General features: G+C 43.8%; 3 protein-coding genes across 3 annotated transcripts in view; 2 read left to right on the top strand and 1 right to left on the bottom strand.

Annotated features, from left to right (window-relative positions):
• SCN8A (sodium voltage-gated channel alpha subunit 8) overlaps positions 1–21,564 on the bottom strand; it is a 147,731-nt gene that overhangs the window by 125,876 nt on the left and 291 nt on the right. The window contains exon 2 of the mRNA XM_039514119.1: positions 21,178–21,250. The gene's annotated coding sequence lies outside the window, so the exon portion shown is untranslated. The remainder of the gene's footprint in view (positions 1–21,177; positions 21,251–21,564) is intronic.
• LOC120390985 (methyltransferase-like protein 7A) lies at positions 6,864–12,004 on the top strand. The gene is made up of 2 exons (XM_039514128.1): positions 6,864–7,482; positions 11,163–12,004. The coding sequence occupies exons 1-2, from the start codon at positions 6,988–6,990 to the stop codon at positions 11,397–11,399; spliced, it is 732 nt and encodes a 243-aa protein (XP_039370062.1). The 5' UTR covers positions 6,864–6,987; the 3' UTR covers positions 11,400–12,004.
• On the top strand, positions 16,211–19,242 carry LOC120390984 (methyltransferase-like protein 7A). The gene is made up of 2 exons (XM_039514127.1): positions 16,211–17,113; positions 18,397–19,242. The coding sequence occupies exons 1-2, from the start codon at positions 16,610–16,612 to the stop codon at positions 18,631–18,633; spliced, it is 741 nt and encodes a 246-aa protein (XP_039370061.1). The 5' UTR covers positions 16,211–16,609; the 3' UTR covers positions 18,634–19,242.

Raw genomic sequence — 21,564 nt, 5'->3', positions numbered from 1 at the left:
TAGATTAAAGAAAGTGAATTCAGTAAAGCCTGAGAGAGCTTTTATACATTCCAGAATCTAGTTTCCTCAAGAAAAGTGAACTATAAATGATCTTCAGAAAATATTAAAGTTAGCAAGTTTACCACATGCCTTTCAAGTAATGAGGGCTCTCTGCCTGAAAATGGAAGCCACGAGCACTATATACCAGAGATATTTATGCAAGTCTTTTAACTCTGGCACAATGGTGTAGCCAGCACAAGAGTTTACTCAGCTCAGCAATGCTGGTGGTAAATTACAGTGCTTTAGAAGTGCTCAACTATTCAGAGGTTACACGATCCTCTGTAAGGAGTCAAGAACCTTTTTAAAGGAAGGCTGCTAAACCTAGTCAAATATGATACAGAAGACAGTATTACAATGCCAGGTTTCCCTAAGTAATAAAATATTAAGACAGACACATGAAGAGAATGTGTTAAAAATGCTCAGCAGAGATAGGTCAGTTTCATTATCGCCATGTTACAGATGGAGAAAATGAGGCAGGGTGGGGCATTGAAATTATACAGGGAGGCAGTGACAGAACTGGGAATAGAACCCAGGACTCCCAGCTCCCATGACCCTATTCAGTGGACCAAATTTAGAGATGGAGAAAAGTCCTCTTTGATCATCAAATAATAATAATAAGGTCCATGGGTTCTCAAACTTAGGGTTGCAATCTCCCTTCCTTTCTTTACTGGCTAGGAATGGTGGTGGGCGGGAAATTATTCTGAAATCTTTTTTGGTTGTAACATGGGGTCACAGTCTGAAAATGTTGAAATCCACTAATATTCCCCATTCACCTGGAAATGCAGGACTGTTTGCTAACGAAAAGCTGCAAGGACAGTGCTTTGTCCAGACGTGAGGATTTTTTTTTAAATATGCTGATCCAACAAGCTCCCAATGCCAGTACAAGGATGAGAGACAATAGTCAGCTTATTATGTTAGGCTAAATTGACTGTCCATCCCAAAACAGACTCAAAATTATTCCCCCAGCTGAACACAATCAAAGGTGAATGCCTGAATGAATAGACCATGCCACGCAGGCCAAATTGACTCAGAGATTGCTTTCTACACTACAGATACTACTGTATTGGGAGACCCGCTTGTTTCCAGACACTGATAAACTTTAATTCATTCCTTCACTGTCAAAGGGACATCACCTTGTTTCAACCATTCCAGTCCAATATTTATGGTGCCCCCATTACTATGGTATCTGAGTATCATGAACACTGCTGAGGCCCTGAACACGGTTGCATTGCTATAGCCATGAATCCAATGACAAGAAGTTATGTCTTCACTGACATTTTTTTTGAACAGCAAGACAGCTAATGGGCATTAGTTAAATCCTATTGAAGATAAGGCACAGGTAGTTTTTATTGTGATGTAGCTAGGCAAGGTCAACACTACAACCCGCACAGGAGCTGAACAGAAAAAGAGACATCAGTATGGGCAAAAGTAAATAAATTTGAAAAAATAAACATCAAGTGATTTCTCATGGGAAAGTTTTTGCAGCATTCAGATATTTATGGTGTTTATATTTGATCTTTTTTTTTAAAATCACACTATTCATAATGATTTGTGACCTTCCTACAAGGAGGACCTTGTGGTTAATGAACTGGGCTGGGACTCAGGAGATCTGGGTTCAATACCTGGCTGAGTCACAGACTCCCTGTGTGACTCTGAGCCAGTCACTTTCCCTCTGTGTGCCACAGTTCCACATCTGCAAAACTGGGATAGTTGCTCTTCCTTTCTCTGTCATGTCTACTTAAATTGTAAGGACAGGTATGGTCCTTCACTATATGTACATACAGCACCCAGAACAACAGGGCCCTGAAGTCAGCTGGGGGCTCCAGGTACCACTGGAATACAAGTCTGCATTAGCAGTGTTGATTAGGGGGGAGGGATAGCTCAGTGGTTTGAGCATTGGCCTGCTAAACCCAGGGTTGTGAGTTCAATCCTTGAGGAGGCCACTTAGGGATCTGGGGCAAAAAATTGGTCCTGCTAGTGAAGGCAGGGGGCTGGACTTGATGACCTTTCAAGGTCCCTTCCAGTTCTAGGAGATTGGTATATCTCCAATTATTACCTTTATCATGTGTGTTGTTTTCCCACTAGGGGGCACATTTTCCTCAGTTTTTATACTAATGTTCCCTCTAGCAAGACAAGCCTGAGTACAAGCTAAATTTGTTTAATTCCATAGTTAACCAGGGGGGTGATCTTTACTGCTTTGAGTCTCATTTATGAGACTCAACATCAACACATTATCTCTCATCATTTCAAAACTCCTCAGATTTGTCAAGGGATGGCTGATACCAAACTGTGATCTTGGAAGGTTAGACTCCTCTCCTGCATTACCCCTAAAGATACGAGAGATGATGAGGAATATGGGGGCACAAACTGAACACCTGATTTTTCTCCACAGGAAGAATGGACACATCAAATTTATGCTAATTTACAGCGCTGCAACTTTCTCGCTCAGGGGTGTGAAAACACCCCCCCGAGCACTGCAAGTTTCAGTCCTGTAATATGCCAGTATAGACAGTGCATTAGCACTGGGACCCCATGCTCCCAAGACTGGAAGCTACGCCCGTCATGGAGGTGGTTTTATTAGAGTGCTGGGAAAGCTCTCTCTCAGTGCTATGCTGCGACTACACATGCCATGTTAAAGCGCTGCTCTGGCAGCGCTTTAGTGTTGCCAGTGAAGACGTGCCCTATATCTGACCTCACAGTCTCTATCCTCAAAGGAAGCTTGCACAACACCTTCAAAAGACATACGTGGAAGCTGTTAGTATGTTAATAAATAGTAACCCTTAGTCCTTTTCTTTTTGTATTTATGATTCATTTATATATTAACTATTCTTTAGAACTGTTATATTCTAAGGCCCAGAACACTGGTCCTTGTCCAATAAATAACCCTAATCAGGATTTTTCTGTGTTAGACTGTATATAATAATCTATAGCATCTCCATGTTGATAAAACTCCAGATAATCTGGGAAAGCATCCCCTTAATATAGAAATATAATGTCTACATAAGCATATATGTAGCTGGGAAACTGATAAGAGATTACTGTTATAGCAGATGTTTTCTGTTGGGCAATCAACAGGGCAGAATGATTATGGGGGAAGGAAGACCCACTGAAATATATTATCTTGAAGAATTTTTAATCCTCTCAGCTGTAAATAATCATGCCTTCACACATACATCAGGTACACTGAGAATGTACAGAAATTACACCAGAACATATGTTTCCTCTGGCAAAGAACACTGGTGTGGGAACCTAGTCAGCGAATGAAAACTGTTGCGTCCCTCCAGTTACAGCGAAGAAGAGAGACCTAACTCTTGATCTTACAACAAATTATGGTGATGTATCTATTTTTTCTGTATAGTGCTGTACAAATCTTTGATTAAATAATTCCAACTGAGCTTGTTATTTGACAATCATGAGTCATCATTAACTCAGACACGCTACAGAGCTTAAATTCATAACTTTGCTAGATACTAAGAAACATGGACTCGTATTCATAGAATCAGAGGTGATTCGTGGAGGGAGGGAACATATTGGGTCATATGCCCCCCCTGCAAATTTCTGCCAGGGTTTATATTTATATTTGTGGGGAGTGGGTTCAAAATACATTTCTCACACACACACACACACACTCTCTCTCTCTCAACAGTTATGTGTCGCCTCTGCATAGAATCATAGAAATGCAGGGCTGGAAGGGACCTTAAGAAGTCAAAGTCCAGCCCCTTGTGCGGTGACAGGACCAAGTAAACCTAAACCATCCCTGACAGGTGTTTGTCCAACTTGATTTTAAACATCTCCAATGATGGGGATTCCACAACCTCTCTTGGAAGTCTGTTCCAAAGTTTTACTACCCTTATAGTTAGAAACTTTTTCTTAATATCTAACCTAGTGAGGAGGGCTTTAAACTAGGTTCACCAGGGGAAGGAGACCAAAGCCCTGAGGTAAGTGAGGAAGTGGGATACCAGGAGAAAGCACGAGCAGGACAGCACAAGAGAGGAGGATTCCTGCCTCAAACTGAGAATGCAGGATGATCAGCGAGTTATCTTAAGTGCCTATACACAAATGCAAGAAGCCTGGGAAACAAGCAGGGAGAACTGGAAGTTTTTGGAAAGTGTGGGGGACAATTTCCTGGTGCAAGTGCTGGAAGAACCAACAAGGGGCAGAGCTCTTCTTTACCTGCTGCTCACAAACAGGGAAGAATTGGTAGGGGAAGCAAAAGTGGATGGGAACATGGGAGGCAGTGACCATGAGATGGTTGAGTTCAGGATCCCGACACAAGGAAGAAAGGAGAGCAGCAGAATATGGACCCTGAACTTCAGAAAAGCAGACTTTGACTCCCTTAGGGAACTAATGGGCAGGATCCCCTGGGAGAATAACATGAGGGGGAAAGGAGTCCAGGAGAGCTGGCTGTATTTTAAAGAATCCTTATTGAGGTTGCAGGAACAAACCATCCTGATGTGTAGAAAGAATAGTAAATATGGCAGGCGACCAGCTTGGCTTAACATTGAAATCCTTGCTGATCTTAAACACAAAAAAGAAGCTTACAAGAAGTGGAAGATTGGACAAATGACCAGGGAGGAGTATAAAAATATTGCTCAGGCATGCAGGAGTTAAATCAGGAAGGCCAAATCACACTTGGCGTTTCAGTTAGCAAGGGATGTTAAGAGTAACAAGAAGGGTTTCTTCAGGTATGTTAGCTACAAGAAGGTGGTCAAGGAAACTGTGGGCCCCTTGCTGAATAGGGGAAGCAACCCAGGGACAGATGATGTGGAAAAAGCTAATGTACTCAATGCTTTTTTTGCCTCTGTCTTCACAGTCAAGGTCAGCTCCCAGACTACTGCACTGGGCAGCACAGTATGGGGAGGAGGTGACCAGCCCTCTGTGGAGAAAGAAGTGGTTCAGGACTATTTAGAAAAGCTAGATGAGCACAAGTCCATGGGGCCAGATGCACTGCATCCAAGGGTGCTAAAGGAGTGGGTGGATGCAATTGCAGAGCCATTGGCCATTATCTTTGAAAACTCATGGTGATCGGGGGAGGTCCCGGATGACTGGAAAAAGGCTAATGTAGTGCCCATCTTTAAAAAAGGGAAGAAGGTGGATCTGGGGAACTACAGGCCAGTCAGCCTCACCTCAGTCCCTGGAAAAATCGTGAAGCGAGTCCTCAAGGAATCAATTCTCAAGTACTGAGGAGAGGAAAGTGATCAGGAACAGTCAGCATGGATTCACCAAGGGCAAGTCATGCCTGACTAACATAATTGCCTTCTATGACAAGATAACTGGCACTGTGGATGAGGGGAAAGCTGTGGACGTGTTATTCCTTGACTTTAGCAAAGCTTTTGATATGGTCTCCCATGGTATTCTTGCCAGCAAGTTAAAGAAGTATGGGCTGGATGAATGCACTATAAGGTGGATAGAAAGCTGGCTAGATCATTGGGCTCAATGGGTACTGATCAATGGCTCCATGTCTAGTTGGCAGCCGATATCAAGTGGAGTGCCCAAAGGGTCGGTCCTGGGGCCTGTTTTGTTCAATATCTTCATTAATGATCTGGAGGATGGCATGGATTGCACCCTCAGCAAGTTTGCATTGACACTAAACTGGGAAGAGTTAGATATGCTGGAGGGTAGGGATAGGATACAGAGAGAGGGACCTAGACAAATTAGAGGATTGGACCAAAAGAAATCTGATGAGGTTCAACAGTCCTGCACTTAGGATGGAAGAATCCCATGCACTGCTACAGACTAGGGACCGAATGGCTAGGCAGCAGTTCTGCAGAAAAGGACCTAGGGGTTACAGCGGACAAGAAGCTGGATTATGAGTCAACAGTGTGCCCTTGTTACCAAGAAGGCTAATGGCATTTTGGGCTGTATAAGTAGGGGCACTGCCAGCAGATTGAGAGAAGTGATCATTCTCTTCTATTCAGCATTGGTGAGGCCTCATCTGGAGTACTGTGTCCCGTTTTGGGCCCTACACTACAAGAAGGATGTGGAAAAATTGGAAAGAGTCCAGCGGACGGCAACGAAAATGATTAGGGGGCTGAAGCACATGACTTATGAGGAGAGGCTGAGGGAACTGGGATTATTTAGTCTGCAGAAGAGAAGAATGAGCGGGGATTTGATAACTGCTTTCAACTACCTGAAAGGGGGTTCCAAAGAGGATGGATCTAGACTGTTCTCAGTGGTGGCAGATGACAGAGCAAGGAGTAATGGTCTCAAGTTGCAGTACGGGAGGTTTAGGTTGGCTATTAGGAAAAACTTTTTCACTAGGAGGGTGGCGAAGCACTGGAATGGGTTGCCTAGGGAGCTGGTGAATCTCCTTCCTTAGGTTTTTAGGTCCGGCTTGACAAAGTAGAGGACACTATGTTCTCATGCCACAGTATATCCAATATAATGGTGCTCTAAAAGTAGACAGTGTGTTATGACCATACAGCACCCTCCATACAGGCTTGTCCAGAATGTGCTTGAGGTCTGGTATTGCTGCTTCTTAGTGACAATGGGCTCAGTCCTGCAAAGTGGTGAGTGCTCTGGATCACTTCAGCAAAGCACTTAAACCCGTGCTTATCTTTGAACTTGTGAGTAGTACCATTAGCTTCAATAGAACGACTCCTATGTTTAAAGTTAAGCACATAATTAAGTGCTTTGCTCCACCAGGCCACAGCACCCAGGACCTTGAAGGATTGAGACCAACATTTCATAAGCAAACAAATCAATTTCTATCCCCGTTGCATCCCACTTCAGTTGTGCTTGTAGAATTATTACTAAACAGTGCTCTGTCTCTTTAAGATAGAATTAGGAAGGCAGCCAGCTGGAGAAACCGGACATAACCAGTTGAGCGTGAGCCAGTTATCCAGGAGAGCGAGAAGGAAATGCTCAGTAAAGTTGGAACACAGCAGCAGGTTTGGTGTTCTGTTTACAGCTGGGATTGAGGATTTTTGCATTCTCCTCTTTGCACTGATGGTGCTGATCCCTCTCCTCCAGCGATGCATCCAGCTCCTCAGCCTACCTGTGTACCTGCTCTCGTATCTGGGCTTATGGGACCCCCTCTGTAAGAAGATCTTCCCATATGTCATGGCCAAGTGCTCCACTATCTACAACCGCAAACTCTTCCAACAGAAAAAGGACCTGTTCAGCAACCTGGGGGAGTTTGCAGGCCCTTCGAGGGAGCTCAGGCTGCTGGAGATAGGCACAGGCTCAGGAGCCAACTTCCAGTTCTACCCACCTGGATGCTGGGTGACATGCACTGATCCCAACCCCAACTTTGAGAGGTTCCTCCTCAAGAGCATTTCTGACAGCCCACACCTCCATTTTGAACGGTTCTTGGTGGCCTCCGGTGAGGACCTGCGCCCAGTGGCTGACGACTCCATGGATGTGGTGGTTTGCACCTTGGTGCTGTGCTCGGTTCGCAGCATCGAGCAAGTGCTGAGAGAAGTCTTGCGAGTGCTCAGGCTGGTGAGTATGAGTACCATTGGTGGGGGGGGGCGGGGTGCTATTTTGTTTATGGGCCAAGCTGTGCTATGCAAAGACAGGTCTAATAAGAGCGTGTGTGGAGCCACCTGCCCCAGAGACACATCCCTCCCCCAAGTGGCCTAGTGTGCAGGGGTAAACCCCCTTTGGAGACATGCTGCAGGGATGCAGAGAGGGAGAAGTGCCTGTGCTCTCCTACGAGCAGACTGCAAATGTCCACAGGATGGACTAGTCAATAGCCAACCCTTCATCACCTAGGGCAGGGGTTGGCAACCTTTCAGAAGTGGTGTGCCAAGTCTTCATTTATTCACGCTAATTTAAGGTTTCACATGCCAGTAATACATTTTAACATTTTTAGAAGGTCTCTTTCTCTAAGTCTATAGTATATAACTAAACTATTGTTGTATGTAAAGTAAATAAGGTTTGTAAAATGTATAAGAAGCTTCATTTAAAATTAAATTAAAATGTGGAGCCCCCTGAACCGGTGGCCAGGACCCAGGCAGTGTGAATGCCACTGAAAATGAGCTCACGTGCTGCCTTCGGCATGCGTGCCATAGGTTGCCTACCCCTGACCTAGAGCATTTATTTGTATGTGTTTGTCTGGAAGCCAGCAGTTTTCTGAACAGAAAGTAGTAAAAGGAAAACAGACAGAACCAGGCCACCTTCATTTCCTTTGCTGTGTCACTTTACACCATTTCAGTATTTATCACACACACTTATAAGACGGCTATGTTGTCTTGACTTACTTTATGTGGCTAACATCTAAATAAAAGCCAGTACAACATTCTCTTCCTTGTTCCTGTAAGGAGACAGACCTGACCAGTTAGTGAGTCGCTTAGCTATGACTGAACCAACTTTAAAAAAAATCACAATGATGCTGATAATGAAAACAGGCTCATCTGCTCCGCTCCTGTTAGCAGACAATTCAAATTTTGGTTCACATGCACTAGCGCAATGCTGCAATGACTGGAGTGCAAACCCTATATAGCAGGGGGATGTTTACATTCAAACAGCTGTTCCCTTAGAAGTCTTTTAAACCACAAAAGCATTAGATGGTTTAGCTTAGTTAAAACATCCACATGCAAGCATGCTACAAATTATTCATAAAGCACCTTATCTGAAGCCCAAACTATCTGACTATATCCCTTAATAGATTTAGTGTCAAATATTCAGATGCATCTAAGTGACTTCAGGGCCTAAGTTCCGCTTTTAAAAATGAGACTTAGACACTTAAGCTTTTCAGTGCTTCTGAAAAATCTTACCCTTGATTTTCCCTCCCCTCCAGCCCCTTTAAGCTTAAGAATCAAGCATAAATGTGCCATCTTTCTAGTCCATGGATCTCAAAACACATAGCTAAGAAGTGTGCTCATAAAATTGCCATTGTCTGAATGTGGAAGCGAAACTGCAAGTAACTTTCTCATAAAGATGAAAGCTATCCCACTCTTACCCGGCAGGCTGCACAGCAACCGAGGCTGGAATTCTACCTGGCTGAGTCTTTGCTATTTTTCCTAATTAAGGTGAGAGGGAATTAAAAATAAGCCCCTGCCTTTGTAGTTCTGGCAGTTGAATTCTGTCACCATGCAGAGCAGGAGTGGCAGAACCACAGTACAACCTGATGGCTAGAACAGCTGGCAGCCTTGTTCCATGAAACCCACTTGTTAGAGGGAAATTAGATGGCTGTTCTGGTGCCCTCCCCAAGTGTTCTTACTGCAATGCTCACTGTTCATCCAATAGCCCAGAATTTCCAGTACTCCTATTCTCTGCACCTTTGTTCAGCAAAAGGCTGGCAATCAGGAGGAATTCTGAAGGAACACCCTCACTTCAAACAGAGCTCATGAGTGCATGATTTCAGGGACTCTCAAACAGGCTATAGGGACTTCATAGCAACATAGGACACATCTGTCAAGAGTAGAGCAATGAATGGAGGGGTGGGTGGCTGTGCATTTTGGAGGAAGTGGAATCCCAGGCTGCGCAGGAAGAGATTAGTTTGTATTACCCAGCACTTCTCCTTTTTCCCTGCCAGCTTTTCTTCTCTCCAAATTCACTCTTTCTCTTTATTAACAATATTGTCTGTCAGTGCATGCCTGCCAGATGCTCTGGACCCTGCAGTGTTACTAACGTATTTGTAGATATCCCTTGGATTGCAAAATCGTGCACTATCCGGTGTCCTGTCGTATCTATGGCTGGGGCGGCTCCAGGCATCAGCATGCCAAGCGCGTGCTTGGGGCAGCAAGCCACTGGGGGCGCTCTGCCGGTCACCGCAAGGGTGGCAGGCAGGCTGCCTTTGGCGGCTTGCCTGCAGACGGTCTGCTGGTACCGCGGCTTCGGTGGACCTCCCGCAGGCGTGCCTGCCGTGCTTGGGGCAGCAAAATGCCTAGAGCTGCCCCTATCTATGCCCATTGCTTATTGTTTTTAGTATCTCACCCTTGGACCTTGTCTACATGAGCAAGTTTGTTCATTATAACTTAAGATGTAAATTTAAACAGATATGGTTATACTAGTATGACACTTATTCTGGTGTAACAGTGCCTTTTTTGGCTTAACTCATTGGTTTTCTACCTGTGTTCCACAGACCCCTGGGGGTCTACAGACTATGTCTAAAATTTCCAAAGGGGTCCACACCTCCATTCAAAATGTTTTATGGGTCCACAAATTAAAAAAAGGTTGAAAAACACTGGTTTAGCTTATATCACTTGGGAACAAGTTTAAGCTCAACTGAAAAAAGCTACTAATGAGTGTCCACACCGGGGGTGGGGGTGGGTTTAACCTGTGTAACTGGTAGAAGTTTCCCATGTAGACAAGGCCTTAGCCTTGGTTGTGACTATAAAGAACATTCCTTAAGGCAATTCAAAACATTTTGGTTTCATTGTGGAGCTAAATTACAAGGTAGGGAAAAAAAATGTATGGCAACCTCCTCACAAAGGGGTGAAAAATTTAAATCAGAAACTGTAACTCTTACACCAGCTTCCACTAAAAACAGCCTTGAATATTCTGAATAGGTTTGCTCTCAGCACTAGCTCTGCTACTTATCCAGTGTTCTTAATCACTGGAATATGCTGTACTAGATCTGCTCTCCAGCAGTGGATTCAGTGAAGCAGTTCTGCAGCTCACAAGACTGCCAATGAAGTGAATGCCCGATCCTTGTCTAACGGTATCTGCCTCACCGTGCTATATAAACATCAGTGAATTAACCCTCACCACTTGGAGGGTATGGTAAGTGTTCTGATCATCCCCATTTTACAGATGGAAAAACTGAATACCAAAAAGTTAAGTGATTTGCTCAAGGGCACACAAAGCAGTAGTGGCAGAGCTGGGAACAGACTCCATGAGTCCTGACTCTCAGTCACAAGAGCATACTTCCCCTTCCACATGGAACGCAAACCTTTCTGTAGTCATGTAGCTTCCCTAAATAGTATTTTTTAAGTCTTACAGGAGTGAAATAAGACAGAATGAGAACATGGTGGAATGCTGACTGGCCTCCACGGATAATTGATTATGGGTAGCAGTTCCTGAAAACATAATAGTTAGAAGTGAGCCTGAACCAAACATGGCCAGAATGTGGGGAGTTTGATTCAAGAGTTGTCTCTCCAAAGTGGAAGGGAGATGTTGGTGATTTTAAGAGCTCTTGTTTGTTCCTGAAGCATTTTGATTGCTTTGTTTCCCAGGGTGGTGCTTTGTATTTCTTGGAGCATGTGGCTGCAGATCATTCCAGCTGGGGCTACTTTTGGCAACAGATCTACAACCCAACCTGGAGATATTTGGGAGACGGGTGCTGCTTGACCAGAGAGACCTGGAAGGACCTGGAGAAGGCAGGGTTCTCGGAACTGAAGTTGCGGCACATACATGCCCCCCTGTCCTGGAACCCTACTCGTCCCCATATCATTGGATATGCTGTGAAATAACTAACTCCATGCACTGAGAAACAAGGTCACTTCAGCACCGTGGTTCCTTCCAATTCCTAGGGGTATTTACCCCTGGCTAGCAGCCTTATAATGTCAGAGCAATACTTATTTAGCAATTAGCTGCCTAACCAAATTGCCTTGTTGGGTTTATGAGAATAACAGGGAAAACTTACTGAGCATCCATAGCTTATCCTAACTATGGTGTCAGGTTTGTCCATATGCCAGTCAGGCTCCTCCCAGTTTTCAGACAAAGCTCTGGTCAGCATTTTTCACTGACTGTCCTGCTAGTTTTTGTGGATCACATTCTAAGGCACTGGTCATATACAGAGCCTCGTTTATCATATACAGAGCCTCGATGCCTAAGTCAAGCTTTGTGGATCTCAGTGTTGTTCCTGTGACTTTCTGGGTACCATGTTGCTTGGGGTTGCAATGCCTAAGTCCCTTTGGGAATCCAGGCTCATCAGTCTAAATCAGATTTCAAACAGCAATCTGCACAACAAAATGCTCCCATTATCAAGGGCGGATCTAGCTTTTTTGCAGCCCCAAGCACGGCAGTCAGGCAGCCTTCAGCGGCTTGCCTGCAGGAAGTCCCTGGTCCCATGGATTTGGCGGCTTCCCTGCGGGAGGTCCGCCAGTCCCATGGCTTCGGCGTACCCACTGCTGAATTGCCACCGAATCCGTGGGACTGGTGGACCTCCCGCAGGCAAGCCGCCGAAGGCTGCCTGACTGCCGCCCTCGCAGGGACCGTCAGGGTGCCCCCCATGGCTTGCTGCCCCAGGCACGCGCTTGGAGTGCTGGTGCCTGGAGCTGCCGCTGCCCATTATAGCAGGGTAATTAGAACTAGTTAAGGCCAACAGAGTAGCTAGGGGCCCCCAAGTGGCAGGGAGCTCATAACCTACTGAAAGATAATAGAAGGAAAAACCTAAGCATTCGACATATCCACTCAGACTGCATTGAAAGTACTTCTGATACAATTTATTTTGTTTTAATTTGTTTGTCTTTTGTAATTGCTACAGAACCACGGTGTTGCTACAGAGACATAGGCTTCTCAATAAAGTTGAAAATACTGTACTTTGATAATGTCCTCTGCTTTGTTACCAATAGGGGGAGCAGGTAACTCATTTTTGTAAAAACTAGCCCCTGTACAGTGTTTTTTTCCTTGATTAGTGTTAAGGACAAATTCAGATCTGGTGTAAGCAAATGCAACTCCACTGGAGTTCCACCAAGTATGAATTTGGCCCATTAAGTCTAACCCAGGAGATCAACATTGGAACAAATGGATTTCACTAAGTAATTGATAGAAAGAAAGGCAACTATAGGAACAAGTAGCAAAGAATCCTGTGGCACCTTATAGACTAACAGACGTTTTGCAGCATGAGCTTTCGTGGGTGAATACCCACTTCTTGCATCCGAAGAAGTGGGTATTCACCCACGAAAGCTCATGCTGCAAAACGTCTGTTAGTCTATAAGGTGCCACAGGATTCTTTGCTACTTCTACAGAACCAGACTAACACGGCTACCCCTCTGATATAGGAACAAGACCATACACTCAAACTTGAATACATTTCTTTAAATTAAACAAATTTGCATCAAAATTTCAGGTGGGAAAGACAGTATCAATATACTATGCACTTTTATAATACTATGTACCTTGCAACCAAGAATCTCAAAGCATTTTACAAATATTGATCCCACAGACTTCATAGTACTTCTTATTAAGGAGTTAGCAAAATTAATGTTATCCATAGTTTAGAGATGAGAAGTTGAGGCACAGACAGATGAAGTGACTCAGCCAAGTTCACACAGGAGGACAGTGGCAGGGGTGAGAATAGTATCCCATGAGTCTTGTCTTCCAGTCAGGGGCAGCTCCAGGCCCCAGGATGCCAAGCGCATAAAACCCATATTAACAAAATCCACAGTATCTTAAAACAGTCTAAAGTGTCTCCTGGATCATATGATTAGACCATCTACAAAAAACAACCAACCAACCTTCTGTGTATCGGAATGTAAGTTATCCTGAATACTCATTTATTTGTCTGTGCAGCTCCAGGCTATATCTTGTTTCACTGTAGTCTAAATTCAAGGAAGAGTAAGAAAGGCTATGATTATTACATAAGATAAACTGGAACTTGTTTTAGTCCAGAGTGTGTGTTTAAACAGTACTGAGCTTCAGTAAATAATATTCAGGCTACTGGCATGTGACATAAATATTGGATTTTGGCTCACACTGAGGGAAACTGTTCCAAGTGCTGCTTAAATAAATGTCTGCATATACATGCCAAAATTGGTCTCTTCTCATGAGTTGTTTTAAAAGAGGAACATGCTGAGACAGTGTGACCCAGCAGAAAGCACTAAGAGCCAGGACTCCTGAATTCTTTAAGCTCCGCACTGATTCACTGCAAGTCCTTACGCCCAGTCACTTCACCTCGCTGTACCATCATTAGTCCATCTATATATCTCCCTCCTGGAAACTGAGGCCTTGGCTACACTGCTGCTTTACAGCGCTGCAACTTTCTCGCTCAAAGGTGTGAAAAAACACCCCCCCTGAGCACAGCAAGTTACAGCACTGTAAAGCGCCAGTGTAAACAGTGCCCCAGCGCTGGGAGCGCTGCTCCCAGCGCTGTAAACTAATCCCCTCGGGGAGGTAGAGTACCTGCAGCGCTGGGAGAGCTGGCGCCATGACCACACTCGCACTTCAAAGCGCTGCCGCGGGAGCGCTCCCGCTGCAGCGCTTTGGAGTTTCAAGTGTAGCCAAGCCCCCAGAGAATGAGCTAGTTAATAAAAACAAGGAGTCCTTGTAGCACCTTAGAGACTAACAAATTTCTTTGGGCATAAGCTTTCGTGGACTATAAAGTGCTTTGAAAAAAATTCAACCTACTAAAAATAACACCTGTTTCCATGCAGGGAAAGGTCATGCTTGACTTTGGGGGCAGCAGCAATATCTTCTGTAGTTTAAGGGGTTGGGATAGCATCTCCTGCAGAACAAAAAAGGAGGCAAGAAATTTGTATTAGGGCATTATCACAACAGCTGCCTCAAGCTGGATTCCTTTGATGTGGGGTAAGTACATTTTGGCACAGCTCCATGACTATAGCTTATAAGAAATGCAAGAGAGAAACAGAACTCCCCCAACATCAGATGTGACTATTTCTTCCACAACACTGTTAGCTCATTTACAACAGACAGCAAAGAATCCTGTGGCACCTTATAGACTAACAGACGTTTTGCAGCATGAACTTTCGTGGGTGAATACCCACCTTCTTCGGATGCAAGAAGAAGTGGGTATTCACCCACGAAAGCTCATGCTGCAAAACGTCTGTTAGTCTATAAGGTGCCACAGGATTCTTTGCTGCTTCTACAGAACCAGACTAACACGGCTACCCCTCTGATACTTTACAACAGACAGACCTCTGACCAGAAACAGGAGCTCTGGAGTAGCACGCAGGAGTTTACAAACACCTCAGAGGAGCTGGTGCTGCTGGATATTAGTTGTGGCACTGGAGCCAACTTCCAGTTCTATCTGTTGGGATGCTAAGTGATCTCCACAGACCGCAACTTTGAGAAGTTTCTTTTCAGGAAAATTGCTGAGAATCAGTACCTCCACATTGAGAATTTTGTGGTAGCCCAAGTTCTCTGCTGAATCCTGGCGCAGTGCTTGATGCAAAGTATAGAGAAGGGGTGGAATCCACAAAGGAACTTAGGTGCCTAAACTCTTGCCACACCCTGTGAAGGCCTGGCTTAACATGAGTCATTAAACATGGGGGAGGCCTCATTTCTTGGAAGACAGGATTAGGAAGGTAGCTAGATCAGCAGGCTGAAAACAAAACATTTGTGCTAAGATAAGTAAATAGGTCACTGAGCTAAAAGACAGAATGTCTGAGCTAGCTTAAAATAAGAGGGGGAATACTCAGAGAATCATTTACTAAAAACAAGCTAACAATGGATAAGAGAAGACTGGAACAGAAGATGCGGTGAAGGGTAAGTTGGGCATGGACAGAACAAGCTGTAGAAGAGGGACTGGTTCCTACAAAATGACCAAGCCAACCCCAAAAATGTGATGCACTGTATTGTGTCAATGTATATAAAGGAAGCGGTTTGCTGTGTAACTTTGAATGTGTGGTATGCCCTATACCCACCTCCTACGTTTCAGCCTGATCAACTCCACATAGCTTTGCTGTATGCCAAATAAAAGCACCTGAGTGTTGAGACTGAAGTCAAACAGAGTTCTCTGGGAACCAAGTGGAAATAGGTCTCAGGGGAACCTCAACAATCTGTAGGTGCTTAAGTTCACGCAGCACCTAAGTTTTCAGAGTAAAAGTTCCCAAGCCGCCTAAGTTTCTGCTTCACTGTAAGCATCAGGACATTATTTCCCACCTAACCCCCAGAGTGATTCACAGACTAGGTGAAAAACAGGAATGCAGCCATATAAATCATAGAATCATAAATCACATTCAGGGCTCAAACTGGTAGGCATGCTCAGAAACCACCTACCAGATCAGATCCCATTCAGAAGGAGCCAGCCACCTTATACATTTTAAACGAATGGTTAGCACAATTGCATGGGAGTGATGTAGGCGAACCAAGTTTAATTCGCCCTTTCTGCCAAAAATAGACAAAGCATTTGAATAGGGGTCTCCCACCGCCACCTCTCAAGAGAGTTCTCTAACCAAGGAGCTATAGCATATTCTGACATAGGGTTCCCTCAGTCTCTCCTGTTGAAGCTGATCCCCTGTGGCTAAATAATAAAGAGTAGCTGGAGCATGGGACTGGACCCAGGGTCTCCCACCTTCTAGACAAACTCTTAGCCACAACACTGAAGATGAGACAGGGCTGCTTTAAGAGAGAGGGCGGAAACTATTACCTGTTGCTCAACATTAAGCTTTAGGGGCTTGCAGCATGTTGCATCAATCAAGTTCCACCCTGCAGGATCCAGCCTATCATCAGTTCATCATATAACCACCCAGCTTCCAGACTGTGTCAGTTGTTCCTAACAGAGCAGTTAGTCTTTTTTGCTCAAGTTTCAGCCAGGACCTTTACACTGGATTTTGAAATTGGCTGTAGAAACCACCTACTAGATTAGTACAAAGAGCAGAAAATAATCCCATGAGTGAACAGAACTGCTTCATAGACTCTGCAGTCTGCATAAACTTCAAGGGCCCTTATTTTTACATAATCAGGCTCTTCTCAGGGCAGACCCTACTGAGAAGTGGGAATGGCAAAGGCAGTGGTCCTGTTTCTCCGTGTTTGCGTGCAGCTGCTTGCCCTGCCTCTATACCTGCTATCATTCCTGGGCATATGGGACCCATTCTGTAAGAAGATATTCTTTCCCTTCTTCATAGAGAAGTTCACTGAAAATTACAACCGGACGGTGTCTGGGCACAAACAAGAGCTGTTCTGCAACCTGCAGGAGTTTGCAGGCCCCTCGGGAGAACTGACTTTGCTGGAGATTGGGACTGGCACTGGCGCCAACTTCCAATTCTACCCACCTGGCTGCAAAATTACCTGCACTGACACAACCCTCAACTTCCAGCACGGTCTCTCCAAGAGCATGGCACAGAACCAGCACCTCCAGTTTCAGCCCTTCCTGGTGACCCCAGGGGAGGACTTGAACCAAGTGGCCGACAGCTCTATGGATGCAGTGGTTTGCACTTTGGTCCTGTGCTCAGTGGAAAGCATAGAGGGTGTCTTGAAAGAAGTTTTGAGAGTACTCAGAACCGTGAGTATTTAAGAAAAGATATTTCCTATATTATTATTACCTATTCTACACCCATTGGACCAGATTTACCAGTGACCTTCAGCTTTTTGCCACTCTGGAGATGCAAAGCTGCCACAAACCTCATTTATCTGACCAATTAAATTGAACTTATATCCACTTTGCATACCAAAGAGGTGCAAAGCAGTAGGAGCATACTGGTCACTTTGCCCCATTATTCTTAGGCCAACTGTGTTTTGTGTATTCAACTCCCACTAACTTCAGTGGCAATTGGGACATATGCAATTTAAGGCAGAATTTTAACTTTTTTTCCCCTACAAGGGATTTTTCTTTTAGAAAAAAGCAAATTCTCAGTCTAGCATGGTGAAATATCTTGTCAGTTAGTACAGCACCCCACTCAAAAAAAGTATATAAATTTTACATGAGAGATATCAAAAGATTGGTCATTTCCATCTACACCAGATATGGATAAAATATTAAGTCTGTGAAGTTTAAAGTTTTAGGATGTTATAGGTGAAATATTAGAGCATTCCTAGGCAGCATGGTCCAATGGACAGGAGATATCAGTTCTGCTAGTCAGGAGATCTAGATTCTATTCCTGCTCTGCCACAGACTCGCTGTGTTATCTTGGACAAATCACTTAACATCTAACAAGAAGTGCTGATCTCATCCTTAAGGTTGAAATAACCATTCCTTTAACTCCATTCCCGTTATTTGCTCATATCTTTCTGTAAAGAATTCCATCTGGGTTAAAACTCCCTGGTCCTGATTCTCAACTGCTCCATTCCTGTACAGGAATTTCAACCTTAATGGTGGGATTTTAAAAAGGGACCTAAGTATTCCCAAATCCCAATTAATTTTAATGGGAATTAAGTCTCTCTCTCTCGCAGGCTCCTTTGAAACCCACACCCTAGTAGTTTTACTCTGAACAAAAAACACAAAGTACTGATTACTGTGAAAGATAAATAGAGTTAAAGAAACCAGGTGCTAAGCAAGCACATCTTTTGTCTTTTTAGAACTTATTGATATGGATTTTAAACACCTCTTCAAAAATATGTAATTTTCTGTTTATTTTAAAATGTACAGGATTAAAAGAGCAACTTGGGGGGAAGTATTTTGATACTGACTGAAATGTATGCAAAGAAAGCCTCAGTTCCAAGTGTATAAATTGATGAGGGAGAAAAGGCAGAACAGAAACTGAGTTTTAAGAGCATAAAGAAAAGTTATGCTAACTGCATATCAGTTCCTTCATGTTTAAAATATTTATAAATGTTTTGTTTCCCCAGGGTGGGGCATTTTATTTCTTAGAACATGTAGCTGCAGATCCTTCAAGCTGGAGCAATTTTTGGCAGCAAGTCTACTATCCAACTTGGAAACTTGTGTTTGATGGATGCCGCCTCACAAGAGAGACCTGGAAAAACCTTGAACAGGCCACGTTTTCAGAAATAAAGTTACGGCACATACAAGTCCCATTATACTGGACTCCTGTTCAGTCTCATATCATCGGATATGCTATAAAATAATTTTCACTGTGCTGCGACATATGCACTTTTTAATGTTTGCTTCTGTACAAAGCATCTACAGTAACTCCTCATTTAACGCTGTGTTGTTCGTTGCTGATCAATTAGAGAACATGCTCATTTAAAGTTGCACAATGCTCCCTTATAACGTTGTTTGGCAGTTACCTGCTTTGTTCACTGCTTGCAGAAAGGGCAGCCTGTTGGAGCTACCTGGTGGGGGCTTGCAACCAGGATGGACTAGCAGCCCCCCATCGGCTCCCCTAAGTACCCTGTGCAGCAGCCGCCCAGCAGGCTATCAATTGCCAGGCAGTCAGCTGTCCCTCCCCACATTGCCCTGTGCTGCTCCTGCCCCTCTGCCTTGGAGCTGCTCCCGGGAGCCTCCTGCTTGCTGGGGTGGGGGGGGGGGGGAAACGAAGAGGGGTACTAATGTCAGAGTGTTCCCCTCTCCCCACTCCTGTACCCTATCTCCACAGAGCAAGGGGGGGACACACCACAGGACTGTGGATGGAGGGAGCTTGCTGATCTACTTAAAAAAAGTGTACTTAGAGGGGGGTCAGCATACTTAAAGGAGCAATGCAAGTCTCTCTCTCTCTCTCTCTCACACACAGTGTCTCCTCCCTCCATTCGTGCTGCCTTGTAGCGTGTGAGGCTACATTAACAACGTGTTAACCCTTGAGGGCTCAGCCAAGTGGTAGTTCATCATTTAGCAGTAAGGCATTCCCTGGGAAATAGCCCACCTTCTGACTCCATCACCTCAACCAAGCTTCACAATCATCATTGCTGGGTACAGTATTAAACTGTTTGTTTAAAACTTATACTGTATATTATATATAGTCTTTTGTCTGGTAAAAAAAATTTCCCTAGGACCTAACCCTCCTCCCCCGATTTACATTAATTCTTATGTGGAAATTGGATTCGCTTAGCATCATTTCACTTGAAGTAGCATTTTTCAGGAACATAACTACAACGTTAAGCGAGAAGTTACTGTAGTTAATTTACTCACATGTAATTAATGGTCACTCTTAAGCAAAGAGAAAGACATACATTAATCCTGAGATCTCAGTACAAGTAATACTAACATGACTATACTTCTGTCACGTTAAATTTCTGATTCAGAAGTCAATCCCATGAGGAACAAACCCAGTATCTAGACATCTTTAGAAATAAACATTCTATGGGTAAGAGGTTGTGTGCAGGTAAATTACTATAATTTGGACATACTAAGTTCCAGTTTGAATGGAAGTACAACAGAATTTTGCCTGGGCCACATGTTTCATACCATTGTCCCTTCCACTGTGCATGGCGGACACTAAAAAAAACAAATGGAAAACCCTTCTTAGTTTTACCAACAATGATATTGTGGAAAACATGGTCTTGGAGAGGTTGTGTCTATACTAGCCTTTTTTGAGAGGTCTATCTCACTGTTGCACTGCCCCACTTACAGCAATAAGGAGATACATTAGTGTAGATAGGGCACTAGCATTTTTATCACAGTCTGTCTCATCCAAACCTGTTGAAAGCAAGTCTACTACAGATACAGGGGCAAAAATACTGGTGAAAACTACTGCTTCCACAGCAATCACCAGTGGAACTGCCCTGATAACACATCAGTGGGAGATATCACATAAACACCTGGCATAGTCAAAGCCAAGAAAGAATACTTTTTCTCTAACTATTCAGGGAAATATCTTCAAAGTATGCCATTTTATCTTGGCAAGTTCCTTCAGATAATCATTAGTTTATTTTCACCACCAAACGGCAATTGTGAAACAAGAGTGAAAATAAAGCTTGTGGTGGGAATTGCTTTCTATAAAGTCACATCTTTATTTCCACCCTCTATCTTGCTAGCCCTGCTCCTTTCTCTCCTGCCTTGGTTTTACACTAGTAGTTTGCTTTTACTCACCATAGGTTAGTAGGTAGGTACTTGACCCTAATAACATATAACCTCCACTCAGCTGCAAAAATTTATTGGCTAGAGGATGCAACATTTTCTAATATTAACCATTTCCTGCTCTTTTCATAAGTTATCAAGCTATTTTAATACATCCCATGCCATTCAGATAGCTGAGGTGGTAGTATAATCAATTTAACTATAACTTTGCTACTGCACTGGAATGTTGGAAGATTTTTTAAGCCTGTGTCAAAGTCTACCACTTTGTGTGATATTTTTATATTGTTAATTACCCAACTAGTCAAATGAGTCAGAAATTATACTGTAAATCAACACTGACAAAACTGAGGTCCGAAGGATACAATTTCTCCTTGAGTGAAATCCTAGCCCTAACAAAGTCAAAGGGTTTTTTTCCCCACTGACTTCAGTGGGGCCAAGAGTTCACCCCCTATCTGCAGCAATAGCACCTTTGTATTATGATTGCAGCAGATCTTATAGGCAAAACAAGAAGCCTTCCTTAGTATTTGGATGGGAGAATAATCACTGAAACCCCTACAAATGGTGCAGGGCTCTGGTAACGTGTCTCACGATCTTGATCTCTGTTATGACTTTTTGCTCTTCTACAATTACTGAGAACATTACTGATAAACACTAACCTGTAGCTACTCTGCCCAGTTCTTGTGATGCATGAATGACTGAAATCCTTATTCCTCTCAGCAGTAGGTATATCTTTGCAAAACAAAAAGGTTGGTGTGTTTTGTTCAAAAAAAGTTGTGGTCCCGTAGCAATGTTATTCTATGATAGAACCATACTGTTTCTCAAAGGGGAAAAAAGTCACTAGCGTAGTTGATGGAAACAATTTCTTGGAGAAATTAAATTAAAACATAGAATTTTCGAACGGAAAGTGTGTGGTTTGGTTTTGTTACTGCAGAATTATACCTGAATCTTCCTCTCCTGCCCCGGCCAGCCACAGAAATCAATTAACTATTGCACCCAATTGCTAAGGCAACCCCCATGGCCTCACACCACACTTCCCCATAGAC

The sequence above is a fragment of the Mauremys reevesii genome, linkage group 25, assembly GCF_016161935.1.
Source record: "Mauremys reevesii isolate NIE-2019 linkage group 25, ASM1616193v1, whole genome shotgun sequence".
NCBI lineage: Eukaryota > Metazoa > Chordata > Testudines > Geoemydidae > Mauremys > Mauremys reevesii.
The sequence above is the reverse complement of the archived record's forward strand: the minus strand, read 5'-3'. Positions and strand labels throughout refer to the sequence as shown.